The sequence below is a fragment of the Lactuca virosa genome, chromosome 8 (assembly GCF_052849685.1).
Source record: "Lactuca virosa cultivar CGN04683 chromosome 8, Lactuca_virosa_CGN04683_v6, whole genome shotgun sequence".
NCBI classification, from domain to species: domain Eukaryota; kingdom Viridiplantae; phylum Streptophyta; class Magnoliopsida; order Asterales; family Asteraceae; genus Lactuca; species Lactuca virosa.
Genome location: NC_136433.1, coordinates 293,208,184 through 293,229,154, shown reverse-complemented (window position 1 = coordinate 293,229,154; position 20,971 = coordinate 293,208,184). Strand labels below are relative to the sequence as shown.

The following is a 20,971-nucleotide window of genomic DNA, read 5'->3' as shown; positions in this document are numbered from 1 at the left end:
TTCAAAATGTGAATTTGTTCAGATTTAGTCAAAGTATCATTTACAATGTTAACTAAATCATTCGAATCAAGACATTCATCAACTTTGACAATTCCATATCTATACTTGTCATTCGGAACTTTGTCAAAATAAGCTATTTCTTTTTCACAGTCATACGAAATGTTATCTACCTTAGCTCTTTCATAAGCTAAAAATGGCAGCAATTTTCTATGTTGTTCTTTACTGATTTCGCATGAATGATGAAGTTCAGTTATTTTCCCATATAATCTTTTAGCAGCATTACAGTAAATGTTTCTTTGTGCTATCAACAGTTTATTATCACTAGATAAATTGTCCCTATCAACCATGATATTCGTTATTTGAAGTTCTAGACAATCTATCTTAGTGATTTTCGAATCTAATTTCTTCTGTGTCTCTAGCAATTGCATTGACAGCTTCTTAGCCTCATTGCTAGCAGATACCACAATCGAATCAAAATAAGTAACAGTTTCATCAAAAGATACTAATTCAGAATTATAAGCATGTACTGGAATATTAAAAGATTCAAGAATGTTTCGTACCTTTGTGGTTATTGGTGATTTGTCAGCAGCTTTTGATACGAAGCATCTTCCATGCACTTCCTATGTTTCCTCCTCTGATTCTTCCTCCATTTTTGCAAACATAGCTCCATGGGTTGGATTTCTCATTTCCTCATCATCTGATCCAGATGACCAGATTTGATAAGTACCATCTTCATCCTCATTCGCACCCTTTGCAACCAGAGACAAATTCTTGGCTTTCGCCTCATCCAACTTTTCCGCATAGTACGCCTCATCATTGACCTTATTCTTTCTCTCATCCTTCTTTCGAAGCATACAGACATTAGCAAGGTGATTAGCACCATTGCAATAATGACAATCAATCCCAGCATCTCCCTTTAGCTTCTTCTCAGACTTTCCCTCAACAGGCTTCGAATCTTTCATCTCATCTTTCTTTTTCTCTTCCCTAGCACTTTTACTCAGAAAGTTCCCTTTTGTCTCAGACGACTTTGCCTTCGGATTGAAAGGCTTTTTGAAGAACTTTTTCACACGATTGTTTAAATAAAAGGCAACTGCCTCATCATCTGAGTTCATGATGAACCCTTCATCTTCATCCGAAGCATCTTTCTCAGCATCTTTTTCAGAGATCTTCGAAACCAAAGCTAGTGGACCTCCCAACATAGCCTTCGATTCTTCAGCTATTTCGTTCACTTCGCTTTTATGAGTCTTAAGTTGGTTGTACAAGTCATTCAATGTTGACGTATCAAAGCTATGTTGATTCTTCACCATCATGCTCACACTACGCCATTCCTTTCGAAGTCCCATAACAAATATCAGATTGAATTCCATGGCTGATCTGGTGATACCATATCGATTGCATCGATATATCAATTCATTAAGACGATCGTAATAAACTTCAATTGTTTCACCATCTTTCTGTCTGAAGTCCTTCAGCTCCACTAAACATTGTTTCACAGAATTAACTTTTGTCTTCTCACTTCCCTGAAATTTTTCCTTGAGATTGTTCCAGATTTCCTTTGCAGTTGTACAACTCCTCACGTAGTTGTAAACAACTAGAGGCAAAGCTCCTCTTAGCTCTCTTACACACCATTTCTCCAGCTTTTTCAGACGATCAGATTGATTTTCAACTTCAGAGTTTCCAGAGGAAGAACCAATTGGTTGAACATTCGATGGTGGATTGAGATTGCCAGAAATGCAATTCCACAGTTCTTCATCCAATCTATTGAGATAATCCTGCATACGATCAGCCCACTGATCGTAATACTCAGGGATGAGCATAGGAATTTTGGTGGATGATCCTAGAAGATGAGAAAATGAAGTCATGGAATTCAGATTGAATGACGCCATTGTTGTACGGAATAGATCCTTAGAATTTTTGAAGAAACTTTGAGAATTTGACAACAAACTGTATGATTCAAATCACAATCACTCTTAGAACACTCGATTCAATGAATTAAGTGCAGAATCGAATCACAGACTTAGATCTAAACAATTTTTCACTTTCAAAAAGTGCGGAAACTTTTGAATCAAAAAGTTGACTCAAAAACCTTTTGAACAAAGTGAAAATCAGATCAGAGATATGATTCCTGCTCTGATACCAATTGATGAGACAATGAATCAAGTATTGAACGAATTAGAGTGTAAATTCAAAGTAGAATTGAAAGATTTGAACACCGATGTAAATATGATCTGTTTGGCTCTATTACGCTTTTGCAAATTTTACAGAGTACAATGAATATTCTGTAAAGACTTCGTTACTAAGACACTAGTAACCACTCCTATTTATAGAAGAGAAAAGCGTACAAAAAATATACTAAGGACTAAACATGAAGCTTCGAATATTATGCCCTAGTAAAATACATTACAAAAATGTTCGAAGACCCTAAATACAAACTTCGACTATTACAACATTTCGACCCTAACACGATTGAAAGAGACTGAAGGGGTTGAAATATATTTAGTACCGGTTGAAAGAGATTGAAGGAGGTGAAATAGACCCAGTACTGGTTGAAAGAGATCGTATGGGTTGAAATATACCCAATACCGGTTGAAAGAGACCGAAGGGGGTGAAATAGACTCAATTATGCTTTTACTGTTATGTACGTATAGTATGAGGTATTTTGGGGGAGCTCACTAAGCTTTGTGCTTACAGTTTTCAGTTTATGTTTCAGGTACTTCTAGTTCGAAATGGAAGGTCCCGGCTTGATCGTACGATATCCGCTCATGTTTTCTGCATTATGTGATTTTGGAAATTGTACTATGATATTATTTCACTATGATACACTTTCGGGTGTTTTGACATGATTACTGGATGTTTTGGAATAAATTAAAAATGAAAATTTTGTCTGAAAATTTTGGGATGTTACATACCGCCTGCACCTCTTATACCCACACCCCACACAAACCCACATCCGTACATACACCCATACCCCTATACACCCATACCTATATGCCCATTCCTACAAGCCTAGGTTGGCACCTACCCCACCCAAACCTCCACATCACACCTAACTCCACACCACACACCTTACACCCATCCAACCCTCGCCCTATATAATCTACACCAATGTAATACCACTAATCTTTTATATGTGCCATGTCGGTTTTTCAAATACATTTTACATCAGTGAATATAAATACTTATCAAAAATACTTTTCAAAAATGGTCCCTGCTATACAACAACAAATAATTTAAATATTTTAAAATATATCTTAAATATTCTACAAAAAAGTTTTATAAAAATATGAACATTAATATAATTATTTATTTAAATGCCAATTATTAGTATTAAAATTTTATAGTATTGTAATTAATAACATAACATGTCTACAAATATAAATTAAAAGTTTATAATATATTGAAAAATTAAAAATGAAATAAATACTAATCTAAATTTCTTGAATCTCACTCACAATTTCATTTTCCCCTTGTTTCATTTTCCCCTATTATATATCTTCTAAAAACTAATGTTGGTAGTTCATTCTTTTGGTTTTCATCCCTCTCATTTTCTTTACCTTTCCATTTTAGACCCTTTTCTTTTATGTTTCTTTTGCTATTGACCCCTATTTTATAAAATGACATTTTACACCCCTCTACTTTATAAAATGTCATTTAACCCATCGATTTTGCACTTTGTATATTGTCACTTTCGCCCTAAGTTTTTTGTGTTTTTTTTCTTTCCGTAATATATATAATATGATTTTCCTATAATTACCACCCTCAACTTTCTCAAATTTCACTTTGTCCCTCTTAGCTTTAAACTTTGTAAAGTGCGTCTTCATTCATTTGGATTTAAACTTTGTAAAATGTCGCTTTGACCCATTGGACTTTAAATTTTGTATAATCTAATTTTCCTTATTAACTTCTATTCGTTAACCAAAAAAAACTAATTTTTAATGTGCTTATTTTAATGTATGACTCGGTATAAATTTGAGGTTGTCAACATTTAGAACTTTCATTCGTCAATTAAAAAAAATATTTGTTTTTTATGTACGTATTGGTACAAATTTGAGTTTATCTACATTTCGACTTAACTTTTTTTAACTTTTTATGTTTTCATGCTTATTTTTATATATTTCTCCTACATATCAATCGATCAAATATAATAGGTTTTTTATTGTTTTAAACTTCCATGCCCTGACTTAATAAAATAATCTTAATTGCTTATTTTTATATATATGTCGATATAAATTCAAGTTTCTTTACGTTTTGATGTAACTTTTGTGTACGCTTTTGTGATTATTTTTATGTACGTTTCCTACGTATGATTTCGGTCGCATATAATACATTTTCATTCAATGGTATAAACTAAAGTTATTCAGTGATACCGACATTCTATATTAATCTACCAACGGATACATCAGTGTCTAACTTTTATCAATACAAACGTCAAAATTCAACTTAAACCCGTTACTGCCGCTGCAACGCGCGGCGGGTAAAATCCTAGTTCAAACCTAATTACATTTTGAAAAATACATGTCTGTCCCTCTTTTCTCTCTAACCTACAATCAAGCGTCGGCCATACCCATCGTTGTACAGATCACGACAATGATGACCTCACATCTCACTCAACTGAGAGCCGGTAACCACTCACCATCGACGACCTCGACACCACCACCCACTAGAAATCGTGATTCCATACACCACCTACACACTCGTCACCACCATACGCCACCTACACATAAACCACCGTATTCACTCCTTACACTTGTACATAAGCACACAAGAATCGTCCGACCGTCATCAGACCTTCAAGCATCAAATGCACCACATGTTATTCTAATTATGATGTTCGTAATTGTTGATTGAATGAAAGAGTTTTTATAGAAAATAAAGTGTTTCGTATTTACGCTATTTTCTTAGTTAATGTATTCCACATCATTTGCTTACCTCTTCTTCTTGGTGAAGCACAAGCTCCTTACCCAAACTCTTATGGGTTTGTTCAGAGATTCAGGGTTCAACAGAGGTTCTGGTCTTGGCAGTTGTGATTCTTCATCTAGCAAAAGGGACCATGAAAGTTCTGACACTTAGTGAAAGGTGGAGTTTGAAGGATTGACTCCTTTAGATAAGAACTTCTACGTGGAGTCTCCGGTTGTTGCTAATATTTCTGAAAGTGAGGTAGAAGAATAGAGGACACGAAGAAAAATTATTGTTGAAGGTCGTGTTGTTCCAAGACCTGTTAAAACATTCAGTGATGTAAGATTTCCAGGTAAAAACTGAAGATTCTTGAATTAATGGTGAATCTTTATTGCATTCCCATTGGGTTTATAATTTTAAATTATTTTCAATGATCTATCGCATATTACAGAGTATGTTATGAAAGAAATCATGAAAGCAAGCTTCTTAGAGCCCACTACAATTAAAGCTCGAGGATGGCCAATGGATTTAAAGGGTTGTGATGTTATTGAAATTGTTGAAACAGGATCGGCAAAGACTCTTTCTTATTTAACATTTTATAGCATTATAGGTATCCATTTTAGTTATACATGAGTACATATTTCATCACTTTTTTTTAAATGTCTTTTCGGTTAGGTGTTAAAATTATCATTGCTATACCTGGAAGGTTGATTGATATGTTGAAATTATCAGATTCTTGACATGGGTTTTGAACCTCAAACGAAGAAAATTAGGTCACGGGTTTGTGAATTCTTATTAATAGTTTCTCATGATATTTTATGATGAAGAGAAAACTAAGATAATGTTTTTTCATGAATTATATTATCTAATGGGTTTGAACATATATGTAGATTCGACCAGATTGTTGGTTTGGATTTTCATTATCCCAAATGACCAATTTTCCCTTTGTTCTTTGTTCTTTGTTGGTGACCAATTTTCTCATGATATTGGTTTTATTATTATAGGTCGTGTTAGTTTTTGTGACGTGGGGTTGCAGAGGTGGTAGGTATTGGAACTGAGGAGCAAGAAGAATCACACAGTAGGGTTGTTTTTCAATTTGATAGCAACTTACATTCATTATTTTGTTTATTATATCATCATACTTTTATATCTTCTTGTTACATATTTGTACTTTAAAAAGTACAATGATGTAATAGAAAGAAATGGAAATAGGATGCTATAATACACTAACAAATGGAAGTGAATTGCCATTTGTTGCATCTGATACATCTTAAGTTTTTGGAGACATTGCTCATAACATATTTCAAAAGATTTGCTACATTTTGAACGTTAGCAACCTCAATGCGATAATTGTTAAAGAGAAAGGTCTCATGTCATGCGACTCTAAGAGATTCAAATGTGACAATAAGGTTTGTTCCTTCCATTATTTTCCTTAATGCATACATTTTTTTTTCATAAAATAGTCTATGAAAATGCTTACTTTTCATTATTGTTTCAATTTTTTGACACTAACAACTTTTGTTGCTATAGGTTCCAACTCTAACAACCAATCAAAATGATAACAGTGAACATCACTTTTTCTAGAAAGCCAAAGAAATGTTTTACAATGGTAGATGTCATGAACAAGCTGACAAGGAGCAAAACCAACAAGTCAAAATTGTTAGATATATAGGTCCTAGTTAATACATTAGTTACCCTTTGAAGTATTGAAGATATCTTTTGATTAAAACTTTATGTTTTTAATATTAAAATTGAGTACATATGTATGGATTATTTTTTTATAATTGTTAATATCATAACGGCCATGTTTACAAAGTTTTATGTGGATTTAGAAAACTATTAGTAAATGAATGTCACTAAAGGGTAACAAATAGCCACATAATTTAGAAAAAATGAATTGTTATACGTACTATGTAGCGATGGTTTTAACAAATATGTATCACTAATACCCAATTAATGGTCACATTTTTGTCTTTATGGGTTTTTTTATATGACTAAATGATATCATACGTCACGATTTTACATAAAAGAATGTAATTAAAGATAACAAATAGCCACATCATTTAGAAACAATGCGTTGCTATAACTAATATACTACGATGATTTTAACAATTAAGTGTCGCTAAAAGCAACCAATGGTCAGATTTATTTCTTTATGAGTTTTCTTTATGTGGCTAAATGATATCATATATCACAGTATAACATAAATAAATGTCACTAAAGGGTAACTAATAGCCACAGGAGTTAGAAAAAGATGTTGCTATACGTACTATTCCGCGATGGTTTTAACAAATATGTATGATGAAAAGAAACTAATAGTCACATTCATTTCTTTATGAGTTTTTTTTATGTGGCTAAATGATATCATATGTCACAGTATAACGTAAATAAATGTCACCGAAGGGTAAGTAATAGCCACATGAGTTAAAAAAGTTGTTGTTATACGTACTATTCAGTGATGGTTTTAACAAATATGTATGACGAAAATCAACTAATGGTCACCTTTTTTTGTTATGTTATTTGTTCATGTGGCCAAATGATTTCATATGTCACACTTTACTATAAATGAATGTCACTAAATGGTACCAAATGGTCACATCATTTAGAAAACAAATGTTGTTATAAGTTTCAACAACGATTTTTACAATTATGTATCACTAATACCCAACCAATGGTCACATTACTTTCTTTAAAAGTTTTCTTTATGTGAGTAAATAATATCATACGTCACGATTTAACATAAATTAATATGACTAAATGGTGAACAATAGCCACATCAAATATAAAATAACCATGGTTAACACCAACTCGTTTCACGTTATATGTGATTAAAATGTAGATTATAGCCACACTTAAATGATGAATTTCAGTGTGGTTGTAAGACACCTATGGTGTCACGACATACGGTCACACTTTTGATGAAAATAATAAGTGTGTCGGGTGGATACGATCATATTTTTTAGGTCTTAAAAAGTGTAGTCGTAAGTCATTTTTGTTGTAGTGTTATTTTTAGGATTCAACATTTTAAATTCGAATTCCTCTTGATCCCAGGAAAATAATTGATTCAAATCTCATCTTCGCGTTTGATTACCACCAAACATTTTCAACCCATGATATAAGGTTTGATTACCACCAAACATTTTCAACCCATGATATAAGGTTAAACGATTTCGGTTAAGATCTGATTTAGTTCTTGGCCTATCTATTTTACACATGATGGTTTATTCTAATGGGTCACTCCAACATTTGGAACACTCATCCCAAGATGTACGCCTCTGTCTCTCACACTTGGTGAGCTTTTATCTTTCATTTTTTTTGGCTAAGATCAAGACGATTTCAGTTTTTGAAATTTGAAAATTTGATAGATAAAAATGATTCTGGATGATTATAGTCTTATAGTTATATGATGCACAGATTTTTATATAAAGTGTGATGATTGATGTTAAATGGAACAACTCTCAAAGAAATTGGCATACATATTCGATTGCATACAAAAAGTCTTTTTCTCTTTGTCTTCTTCCCGCTAAAAAATAAATTCTATTTTTAGATTTGATTTTTTTTTATCATTTCAATGTCTGATTTTTCATTTCGTTTAGGGGAGTGGGTTCATACTATTGTAACTTGAGATTATTAGAAACAATAGCTTTCGTGCTAATGTAACTTATGAAGATTATTACTGACTTTTCGCACAAATTTATTGTTTTACATAAATTATTTATGATATTAACAACTTGAAATGGAAAAGGTTGTACCAAGAGGTTAACATAACCAAAACTAGCCGAACATGGTAGGGAATCATTTAGAAATTGGCAAATCCAATGAAATATTATATAGAATTGCATATTTGGGAATGCATTTTCCATTTTATTGCCCAATTTCTCCCTCACACGTTATTGATCATAAAACTTGCTTCTAGCATTTGTGGGAGGATTAACAACTATTAGCAAATTAGACACTCCAAAAGTTATCAATTCACTTGTAGAAGTGACACCATCAAGTAGCTTTTTTATTCAAAAATGTTTTATTAACTTCTTTGATAATATGCATATTGCATCTTTAAGTTTTTAAATATAAACTTAAAAAGTTAAAAGTGCCATGTGGAAATTCACAGTCATGTTGTTGATCCCCAAGCTTGCAAAGCATATTTTACTTTTTCTTTATAATAACTTTTACTGATTTCACTCACCACTTTGTTCTACAATAGGTTATTTTGGCTAATGGCCCAATTTATACAGCAAGTATAACATTGGATTTATGTGCTATAAGTAGGGTTGTAAATATACTGAATGTCAGCGAACTGTTCATGAACCGTTCGGTGGGAAGTATGTTTATGTTTGTTTATTTAATAAATGAACGAACACGAACATAAATTATTGTTCGTTTAGTTAAACAAACGAACATGAACAATGATCGCGTTCGTTCAATTATGTTTGTGAACGTTCGTTTATGTTGTTTGTTTACGTTCGTTTATGTTCGTTCATATAAGTTCATTTTATGTTCATATATGCTTAATCGTCTTTGATTACATTATTATATTATATGTTCATTTATGTTGATATATGTTCAATTATGTTTTTTTTTTATCTTTGTTCGTTCGTTTATGTTCATTTAACTTGTTCACGAACATAAACGAACGAACATGAACAATGTAATTTGTTAAACGAATGAACATGAACAAGAAAACTCGTTCGTTTATTCGTTCGTGTTCGTTCATTTGTTCGGCTAACTTAAACGAACGAACATTAACAAGTCCACGTTCGTGTTCGTTCGGTTCGTTTACAGGCGTAGCTATAAGTACCAGGACAAAAAATCAATATGGAAGAGACCAAAATTCGATATAATTATACCAACATACTTTTATTTATATTTCTTGTATGAACTTATTTTCCATTCTTTTGTTACATCAGTGCTTTAATGGCTGCAATTTTATCTATTTTTTCATTTTTAATTAATAGATCAATACAACTCATGATACGTGATAGAGTGTTATTGGCGTTCACTTTGGTTTCTTGCAACCTCAAATTTGTATATTTATTTGCATCGAGCAAACCCTTTCTAGTATCTCAAATGCAAATTGCACGCATCACTACAATATGTTTTGGAGATGATGATTTATACATCTAGGATAAATTCTATGAAGTCTATATAAGTGATGTAATGTGATTTCACTTATTGGTTTTAGAGATGTAAAAAAGACAAATTTAGTTGATCAGATGGATGATTATAATTTGATTTCAGTTATGGGCTTTATTAATGATTGTTTGGTCAATTTCTTCATAATATATTGTACAAAATATGTTTGATGTTGAATATCAAAATGTTTTAATATTGTTTTGATATGATGAAAACATTATTATTGCCTTGTATTTTGTGTTAAATATTATTCTTTTATAAAGACCAAAATATTACTTAGAAAATACATGTAAATAGTTACTGCAATAAAATCCTTTTTTAGGATAAAAAATGTGACATAATTATCCTAAATTTTATTTTTGATTGATGATTTTTGACCATTTTAATAATTATTTGAAAACGTGCATGTAGGTTTCTATTTTTATTGACCATTTCAATACTAATTTTTTTTTGAACGGCAAGCTGACATTAAAAAAGAGAAAAAAAAAACTAGCCACAAGCTAGAAGTACAGAGCAGAAAAGAGAGTGCATGACGAAAAAATAAACAGAAGAAAGACCAAAAGAAAGAATTAAAACCTTTTATAATATCTAAAACTTGATCACATCGCCATTCAAACCACCTCATATTTCACCCTTTCCTCTTTCTAGCGTTCAACCAAAGGAACGAGAAAGATTGGACTTCGTAAGCGAGCGCCGTATGTGATTTGTAACCGGATAAAAACATTTAAACCTTCAATAATTCTTATACTAAGAACCATTCTTTTACATAATAATAGAGGTGACAATTTTCATGTTTATAAATAGATGTATATTAGTTACTTCTTATCCTAAGCTAACCATGAGAGTTTTATAAAAACTTAGATGAAAATAAGTTTTTATATGAAAATAAATAGGTTAAATAAATCAAAAGTTGTTTAAATTATATTTAATTGGTTCGTAGTTTTGAAATATTTCTACAAATATATTAGATATTATTGTAATTATTTGTGGTAATTAATTTTCTGTTGCAAAAATGTATTTTCATATTGTTTGTATTAAGGTAGTCTAATTAAAACATTATTATAAAAATTGGTAAAAAAAATGGGTTTGTTACTGTTTGTATAATATAAATTGTTATTTAATTTTGAAAAAAATGATGGTTACTTTGTATTTTAAATAAGTAGGAATAAACATCAAATTTCTTAAAAGCTTCAAAATATCTTTAAAGTTAATTTCGGTTACATACAAAACATCTTATTTTGTATAAAAATTGTTTGTAAATTTATAATTAATGATCGTGTCTTTTAAATTTTAATATTGTTTTACTTTATCAACCGGATACTATACAGTTATAACCTAGCAATTAAATATTTAATGTTTGTTCATCTATTTTAATCAGGTAAATGGATTAGATGGTTTAAAATCTATACATACCTACTAGCACCATTTAGAAAAAAAAAAAGTAAATAAATTAAAAAAAAATATCTATAGTTTATTGTAAAAGTCCCTGGACTTATTGCCACCTTTTTCCACATTTCAATTATTTAAGTCTTATTAAATTATAGTAAGACCCCCACGCTTAAAAATCTGATTTTGATTATTGGCTATTATTTGAACATTCAACCTTTGAAAATGACAAAAGGACTCCTATTCTTTTTAAAACTATATTTTAATGACTTTTTAGCCGATTTGTGATATTTTAGTCGTCATTGAGTACTTACAAATCCTAAATACCAGCGGTTAATCTATTAGTCAATAGCAGCATACTATTGTAGTATTTTATAACATTGAATCCACTATTTGTTATTTTGTTGAATAATAATCACTGGAATTGTTTTGTTTATTTTCCTGTACCATATTTTTTGCATCTTTTCTTAGTATTTTTTTTCTTTCTTTCTTTTTATAATATGTTACAATTTTATAAAAAGAAAATGCTTCTAACAATGTTGTTAATGGAACACATGAAAAATCAATAGAAAAAAAAATAAATCGAAAAACGAAAAGTAACATAAAAACGGTCAAGTATAACCAAAATCAAAATCGAAGAAAACCAAAACATGATAGGATTTTTCGGGCTAAAATCAACTTTTTATTGTTCAGTAATAGATTTATCCTTAAACCAAACCTCATCAAACCTTTACTCACCCCCATTTATAGTTGTGTTTAACACCTTAAAATGAAATCCTTTCTTAATTAGCCATGTGTTCTAGATGTTGTCTATGTATTTGCTTTCCTCTGCTTTGATTATGTGAGAAATTCGAACATCTTAGAATTAAACCGATTTATTTCAATAACTTATAGATCCAAATTCATAAATATGAAATCAAGTTTTTGTAAAGTAAGACTTTGCATAGACAAATGTGAAAGTGGTGTAAACATTAATTAACATCCATAAATTGTTTCTCTTGCAACAATCCTGCAATTTATCAATGATGGCTTGGCTCTGCCTCTGGTCCTCACACCACCGGGCTACATGTATGGTCCACTAAAGGCCCACCACCCAACAATTGTACCATTTGTTGTGTGCCTTTTTTCTTGGCTACTTTGGTACTCAATCCAAAATACGACATGATTGAAGTTTTTTCGTGTGCAAAAGGGTAAATACTTTTATCATTTTTATCATCGAAAATAGTCTTAAAATACTTATATGATCCGATCTGATATCCCATGTAACAAACACAACATTATCCACCTCAATGGAATGTGATACACAAGAAGTGCACCCTACATGTGAACTAAACACATTTAATATGTGGAACATGACCACAAAACATACCAAAATTAGAGAACGAAAATCAAAATGAACAAAAGTTGCAACTCTGATTTTCTTTAGTAGAATATAAATACAATCAAATTTCGAGATTTTACAAATGAATAATTTCTATGCCCTCTTTATTTCATAGACAATTACGAACCAAGCTGTATAAAAATGGAAACTAATGAAGCCATCAAGACTATGACTAATAAATCACGCATGTAAACGTATAGGAAGTGTTTCTAATGTGAAATCAATCGTCTCACGGTCTTTAACCGGAGAGGGCTGCATTGAGAATTACATTCCATGTATCTGGTAAGCCAGGTAGGCACCAATGGCTACAATCTAGGCCAATGTGGTTGCCACTATAGTAAATCGGGTGAGCATCCTTTCTGTATTGAGACAGTGTTGTGATGTCTAACAAGTAGACAGGTTTCTTGAGTCGGCTCATGACTTTATTAAGTACAAGAGATGCCATGGGTGTGCCAGCAGGATATCGTAAACCGAAGAATGGTTGAGTTTCACTCTTGCATGATTTCGATGGTTGATTCCAATCCCTTCCACTATGTGAATCAAAATAAACATCAAGTCACTTTTCAATGCTTTTTTTCCATTAATTATCGTCCCGATAAAAGAAATTTAAAAAATATTAAAAAAAATCGCAACAAACTTTGAAACTAAAATGGAAAAAAGTTGATAGAGCGCGAATTTGCGAAAACATAAAACTTTATAAAAAGCGACTTCTTCTATTATAACCCTTTTTGGTTTTTTCTTTATATTACACGAAAGAATATTGATATATAACTTACTAGATTAAGTCATATATTCATTATGTTTATAAAGTTAAAAGAGTAACAATAGTTTAACCATTTATACATAATATCACCCGACAAATATTAAGCTTAGAACAACTAATGACAAAACTTACTCGTAATGGACGGGAGAAATGCCTTGGAAGAAAACTTTGGTTTTCGAAGGGTCAACGAAGCGATTGACCCATCTCGACCATGTTGTCATCCCTTTATAGTATGCCACGAGCCTATTCATGTCTTTATACACTTTCCCTCCTTCCCCTATGTAATCCCATCTGCATTTCAATCCAAAATGCATGTTTTACACCGCGGTTTACCTGATAGTCACACTGATACTGATAACGCGTTATACATAATATAAAATCTTACGGTTGGTCACGTCCTGTATGAGTCCACCAATGCCACGAGTTAAAAATTAGTACATCCATACCCTTCCACGCGTTTCCTTGACGGATCGAATCTAGTTTTAGTACCCGACCCGCTTTTTCGTTCACAATGTCGACTATGGTGGTTGTACGATATACTGATATCTTTAGTCCGTAATCCTGTCAGTAAATAGTAAAAACATAACGTTTTATAAGATAAAAGCAATAATAGTGAAGGTAACCCGTGAGGTTGTGAATAAATGCCAAAAAAAATGCGCATTTATTACTGCAGTACATCTACATCTACTCTCGTGAGAATATCCCACGCCCACATGCGAGTCACGTGACTTTTCATCCCCCATGATACCTTGGAGCCTTTTCCTTCAATTTTTAATTTTTTTTTTTTTAATATTTAATGATAAACAAAGAGTAAACATGATTTAGATTTGGAAATCCTACGATATTATTTTTCTAATTTATTAAATTATTTTGTTATTTAAAATGAAAAAAATATAAATGAATAGCTGGGAGATAAAAGTGATCAAATATGAGAATCTTGAATTAATTTTCTATTAACTAAGAAAGAATCGAATATTAGGGCTTTATTGGTGTCTTCATCTAGTTTCCTTATTTGTCTCTTGTTTGTAGAAAGTTGTTTTTAACTTTTGGGTTATTTTTTTTCGTTTATGTATTTTTTTTTTTAATTTATGACATAAAGTACTTTTATTGATAAAAATATGTAACATGTTTAATTTTTGAAACCAAAATATGGAAAAGGGGAAAAAATACAGTATTCCACATGTAATATAAGTATTCCATTGAAACATAAATGCATAATTCATGCAAGTTGCATAAATAATAAAAATATAAAAGAGTATTGTATAAACTAGTATAAATAAATAAAATATAATTGCATAAATAAACATTTAATTGCTGCTATGTCACGAAGTAAACGACTCGTAATTTGAATGCATATTTCGTAAAAAAGAAAACTCATTTTGTTATCTATAATTTGATAAATAATCAAGCAAATAATTAGTTATTTTGTGTTAATGATAAACATTACGTACCTACTGATAGTTTTGTATTTTATTAGTTTACTACTTAATAAAATGAGAAAAGAAAAAGAGCGAAGATGATTGGAAAATTAAGCAATAAATGAAGGAATGTGTCGTGATTGGTCGATGAACAACCTTCATGATGCATTTTTTTTGTTCAATTTTAATTAAATGATACCATGTGCTTAATCGGTGGTACTTTTGTTAGGTATATTAGAAGACAGCTCAAAATGCTTTTCAAATATCACTCAATTCATCTAAAGATATATCTTTTTTTTTACTATCTTAAAAGTATATTTGTATGTTTTAAACTTAAAAAGTATATTTTGTATGTGTTAAACTTAAAAATTACGTTCATAAGTCATAATATCATTTACAATTGTGGTTTTGGATCGTAAATCTTTCTCATTTATTTTTATCAATATAGTATTTTTAAACATTGACCAAAATAGAAAACGGGAAAACTGATTACGTGTAAGGTGATAAGGTGATGTATTCAGCCAAAATTTTGGAAATGTTGTGGCTCCAAAAGGGATGAAGGTTAAAAGCTCATCCAACTGGCAAAATTGACTTTATTACAATTTAAGTGCTTACATGAGTTGGAAAATAATGTTTATCATTAACACAAAATAACTAATTATTTGCTTAAATGCACATTGACACCGATTTTAAAGGAAATTTACACGAACACAAATTATTTTGTATGCATCCGTTATCTAAAACATAATTCGTTGACTAAATGTTGTGTACAAACGACTCAATTTTAAAACATATATATTACGTGAAAAAAGTACTCAATCCTACAATTATATAATAGTAGCAATAATAGTAATCCAAATTTTAGATAAAATCGTTGTTATACGTAATACAATTTTTTTGTTGGTATTATCCATGGAACCATGATAAATACGCTAATACAAATTTTTTTTCTCGTATTATCCATGCAACCATGATAAATACGCTAATAGATAGACTAAGAAAAGAAAACGCAATCTTAAATTTTGATTTGAGATATCATGGTATTTATAAAATATTGATTCAATTGATATGAAATATCTTTGATTTGAATTTAAGGTATAATAAACAAACAGCAAAGAAAAAAGTGGAGGGTAGTTGGACCAATAATAATTGACCACGAGAAGAATAAAATATATTAAAATTTAAATTAAAAAGAAGAACAAGAAGAACAAACCTGAAACGTAAGTTCAGTAAGAACACCACCAGTTTTGACTAAATTATACTTCGCATTAGGCACCCACGAGTGGATCATGCAACTCAGTGAGATCCACATATTGAAACTCAGTGAGTCACCCACAAACATAAACCTCTTCCCTCTCCACTTCTCCAAAAACTGCACCCCATTAAACCTGCTTAGAACATTACACAATCAAAAACCATGATCATGTTCTATTCAGGTTAAACCAGATAAACACAGTACCACAGTAACAGTAACAGTAATAGTAATACGGACCTGGGAAGGTTGCAGCTGAAAGGCTGCCACCGGTACTTGAGATAAGACCTATCTGGTCTTCCATATTTGACACAATCGAATTCAGGATCTAGGAAAGGACATGTAGCAGGGTTGTAAAGAGGGTAAGATTGATCGTATACCCATTTGCCTTTGAAGAAATTGCAAGAAGTGGCCTTAGAGGAATTGAGAAAAGAAGTGGCTTTTATGTGGTAAAAAAACAAAAAAAATGACAAGTATAATAATAATGAGGTAAACAGAGATCCCATTTCTTGAATTTCGATCCAAACTGGTAATGTTGTAAGGACTGGTACTCTCGTTTATTTATATATAAATATATGGGAGAAGAGGGTGGGGGAAGGGGGAAATAAGGAGATTAAATCAAATGTATATATATTAGTATATGTGATATAATTGATATTAACAAATCTTTTTTAAATCTTAAGTTTAAGATTTGTGGATTTGTATGTAATAATTGTGGTTTATCTGGGGTTTATTTTTTAATTTTATTGTAATTTTATTAATGTATATATTAAGTGTATTTATTTTGAAAAGAAATTTAATGACAAGGGACTTTATTCAATTTGTCAGAAATAAGGGCACATGGGGTGTAATATAGGTGCTCCTTTTATTGCTATATATTTGTTTATATTTTGGGAATGTAAGGTGGGATTTTAGTTTTTGAAAGGACATAAAAAGAAACCATTATTCGATTACGTGATGTAATATCAGTTTTCATTTTAATAAAAAATGTCACTTCAAAAGTTTTTTTTTTTTTTTTTTTTTTTGTATAATAATCGGTTTTAAATATATCTAAAGGTGTATTACTTTAAAAATATAAATTTAAAGTTATATATAATCAGTGGTGCCCTGGGTTTGGTACAGAGCTTCCTTTTACGGAGCCATCGAATTTTGAGATAAATCTATAGTTATGGTGTTAGAATTTTTGTAAAAAATATTGTTGTGTATTATCATTAAAGATGATTTGTTGTGTCGATTACATTTATGCACAATGCAACATTTGTTTGCAATCATGAATTCATTTTACTTAGGAAAAAAAATCAAAGAAAATCAAAAAATCAAAATCTAATCATAAATTTTAAAATTTATTATTAATTTAAAAAAAGGTCTATATCCAAAGAAAAATATAAATTTGTTTCTAATATAAATTATAGCAAACGATTTCATATTTTATAAAATGCATTTTACCAAAAAAAATAATACAAAAAATCAAAATCTAATCTAAATTTTAAAGACACTTTGCCTAAACAAACTCTCATTTTAAAATCATTGTCAACTACAAAGTTGGAAAATAGGATTAAAAGTGTGAAAGCAATAGTGATTCCAGAAGAACTTTAAAAAAAAAAAAAAAGACATTTTGACGAGATTGACGTTGTATCATTTTTAACCGGAACATGAACTTTATCCTCAAGAGTTGTTCATAACTCAATTTTTTGCGTACACAGTTGATCAAGTTATTAGTTCGTTAAAGTGAAGTTTTGAACAATACAAATAATATGAAGAATTTTTTTTTTCTTATTTACAACAGAAAAGTGACTAGTGAGTTAAAGGCAAGTTGCAAAGTCTTGAAAAGAGGTTGCAAAATTTTCATGTCTCAGACATCAATGTCGAAGATTTATCCAACGTACTGGAATTATTGCAAAAGAATTTACCAAATGAATATAATACAGCTAATGAAATACTAAATTTATTAAAAATGATAAAGACTTATCCAATTTGTTGTCTAGCATACAAAATATTATTGGTTGTTCCCATTAAAATTGCATCATCAGAAGAAAAGTTGTTTCAAAGTTTGGCGTACTAGCTGAAAAGCTAGCTGTTAGTTGAAAAGCTAGTTGTTAAATAAAAAGCTAGCTGATAGCTGAAAAACTAACTGATAAAAAATGACGTTTGGTTAAACTAGCTGAAATATATAAAATTACATAAAAGGACATTTAAGAGCATTTGTTCTATAATTAACTAAGGGGAATATTTGGAAAATTTTAAAAAAGCTTCTAAAAAGCTTGTCTAAGTAGATTTTCAAAAAGCTAGCTTATAAGCTACTTTTTGCATTGCCAAACACTACAACATAAAAAAGCTCAAAAATATGTTAGTTTATCAGCTAGCTGTGACGTGCCAAACACAGCCTAAAGCTTTTAAAATCTTATTTGCGTTCGACCATGTCTCAAAAAAGATTAAACATTTGGCTTTAATTTCAATTGAGAACAAATTTCTTGATAATATTGATTATGAAAATGTAATAAATTAATTTATTTCTAAAAATGGTAGAATGTCGATATTTAAAAAATAACAATCTACTGGTTATTTATCATTTTTCTTAAAGAAAAAAATTGCTTGTAACAGTTTCAACTTATTAATAATGAGTAAAAACATGATGTTCATGGTAGTAAATTATCATATATTTGTTAGTAAATTTAAGTTTTTTTTTTATTTAAGGGTAACTCAATTGCTTAATAATATTTTACAAAGAAAAATATGGGGACTTATTTTTATTTTCGCACAAGATCACCGAATGTCACACCAAGCTTGTATATAATACGATTAGTTGTTTCAAAACTACAATAAATAGACGTAATTAGTAGTGTTGACAAACTCGTTTGTTTTGTCATGTTGAACTTTTCAGTCAATTTTCTAAAAGGTAATTCAAATACTATTAAACAGGGTATGATCAAGATTTAAAAACCTGCCAAATTTATCATATTCGAAAAAAGCAATAAAATTATATAAAAGTATACCGTCAAGATTTAGGTACTTAGGCTACAGAAGTACATCAAGTCGTTGGAGAATCCATTGGATGTTATTAACGAGAAGACATCTGTTAACAGTATTTTGTAATTTGTAATGCCTAAACCTTCATTTTCATGTTTCTTGGTCATTAATAAATGTATTGAACAAAAATTGTCTCGGTAAATTGTTATATATATATATATATATATATATATATATATATATATATATATATATATATATATATATATATATATATATATATATAAGGAATGGTTATTTGGAAAACAAAAAAACCCTAAAAAAACACTAAAAATCATAAAAATGCATAAAAAAAATACTTAGAGATCACAACTCTTTTTTTTTGACTTTTTTTACCAAAAAATCGCAGGTATTTTTACAAAATCACGAAAAAAAATATAAAATCGCTTTTTTTTTTGTTTTTTTTCAACGAATTTAATGAAAAAGTAGCGATTTTTGTACCTATAAAGTCAAAAAAAGATTTGTGATCTCTAAGTATTTTTTTTATGCATTTTTATGATTTTTACGGTTTTTTTAAGGTTTTTTGTTTTCAATACAACCTATATATATATATATATATATATATATATATATATATATATATATATATATATATATATAGAAAAGTTCAATAGAGAACCGTAATTATTGATTCTCCAAAGAACCAATTTTTTTTTCAAGTTCTAGAGCTTATTCTTTATCGAAAAAAAAACTAAAAATTTCTAAATTCATAACTTTACATTGTGAATGTTAAATATATTTTTCGGATTCACCGTGTGAATTTAGATTCAGATTGTGAATATTCAAAGATTCACATTGTGAAGTTGACGAAAAAAAAAATTTATCGAGTTTGATATCATTGGAAAAATGATAAAAAGTTATGAATTTCTGTATTTTTAGTCTTTTTTTTTTATAAAAAATAAGTTCTAAAAGTTGAAAAAAGATTGGTTCCTTGGTTAATCATGGTTCTCTATTGAACATCACCTTATATATATATATATATATATATATATATATATATATATATATATATATATATATATATATATATATAGAGAGAGAGAGAGAGAGAGAGAGACAGACAGAGAGACAGAGAGAAAGTCAGGTTCAAATGTTTTCAGTAACTATTGTGTGCATGTATGCACCAATGAGAATTCAGGAAATAATAAATCATTAAATAAATTAAAAATGGGTATAATGGTAAATTTAGTATATCTAATTATGGTAAAAAAAAATTCAATTAATCTCTCCTTAATTAGTTAAACCCTACAAAACCAACATCCCTAACCCTAAAGAGTACGACGGCTTCCTCCAGTTATCGATACCTCTATTCCTCTTTTCCACTAGAAATCGACCCCAGAAATCCGAGCAACCATTGACGCCATCAACAACTACAACCTCTAAAGCCTGCACAATTACATTCATCGAGACCTTGCTTTGGTATTGCTCATGTGAATCCCCACGCCTGCACAACTTCACTTCAAGGTTTGAGCTTTATTGGTCGATATTAGTCTTTAGGATTTTTGGTTCTGGTTCATGAGACACACAACTACCCCTTCTCTCAAATCGGATTAAATATAGTTTGATTCGGATCCAAAATTGGTCCTCCTGGAGATATTCTAGTAGAGCAAATTTTGGTTTTACATATAACCTATCATCTAGCTTCAGATTCAGAATGCATCTGATTTTTGCCCGCCAATTGTTTGTTAAAATGCTTGAATCAAATATTTCATCCA

The 20,971-nt window shown here is 30.1% G+C and overlaps 1 protein-coding gene across 1 annotated transcript; it reads right to left on the bottom strand.

Moving 5' to 3' along the window:
- Positions 1-12,809: 12,809 nt before the first annotated feature.
- Positions 12,810-16,813, bottom strand: TBL39 (TRICHOME BIREFRINGENCE-LIKE 39). The gene is made up of 5 exons (XM_079064873.1): positions 16,470-16,813; positions 16,191-16,365; positions 13,945-14,120; positions 13,692-13,850; positions 12,810-13,326 (listed from the first exon to the last, which is right to left on the bottom strand). The coding sequence occupies exons 1-5, from the start codon at positions 16,733-16,735 to the stop codon at positions 13,035-13,037; spliced, it is 1,068 nt and encodes a 355-aa protein (XP_078920999.1). The 5' UTR covers positions 16,736-16,813; the 3' UTR covers positions 12,810-13,034.
- Between the last annotated feature and the right edge of the window lie 4,158 nt (positions 16,814-20,971).

What these genes read in the sequence shown, in the direction of transcription:
- TBL39 (XM_079064873.1), bottom strand. Translation starts at nt 16,735, where the DNA reads ATGGGATCTCTGTTTACCTCATTATTATTATACTTGTCATTTTTTTTG. An exon ending in TTACTGAACTTACGTTTCAG is followed by an intron (nt 14,121 to 16,190) that starts GTTTGTTCTTCT and finishes ATTTACTGACAG; the next exon opens with GATTACGGACTAAAGATATC. An exon ending in ATTTCTCCCGTCCATTACGA is followed by an intron (nt 13,327 to 13,691) that starts GTAAGTTTTGTC and finishes TGATTCACATAG; the next exon opens with TGGAAGGGATTGGAATCAAC.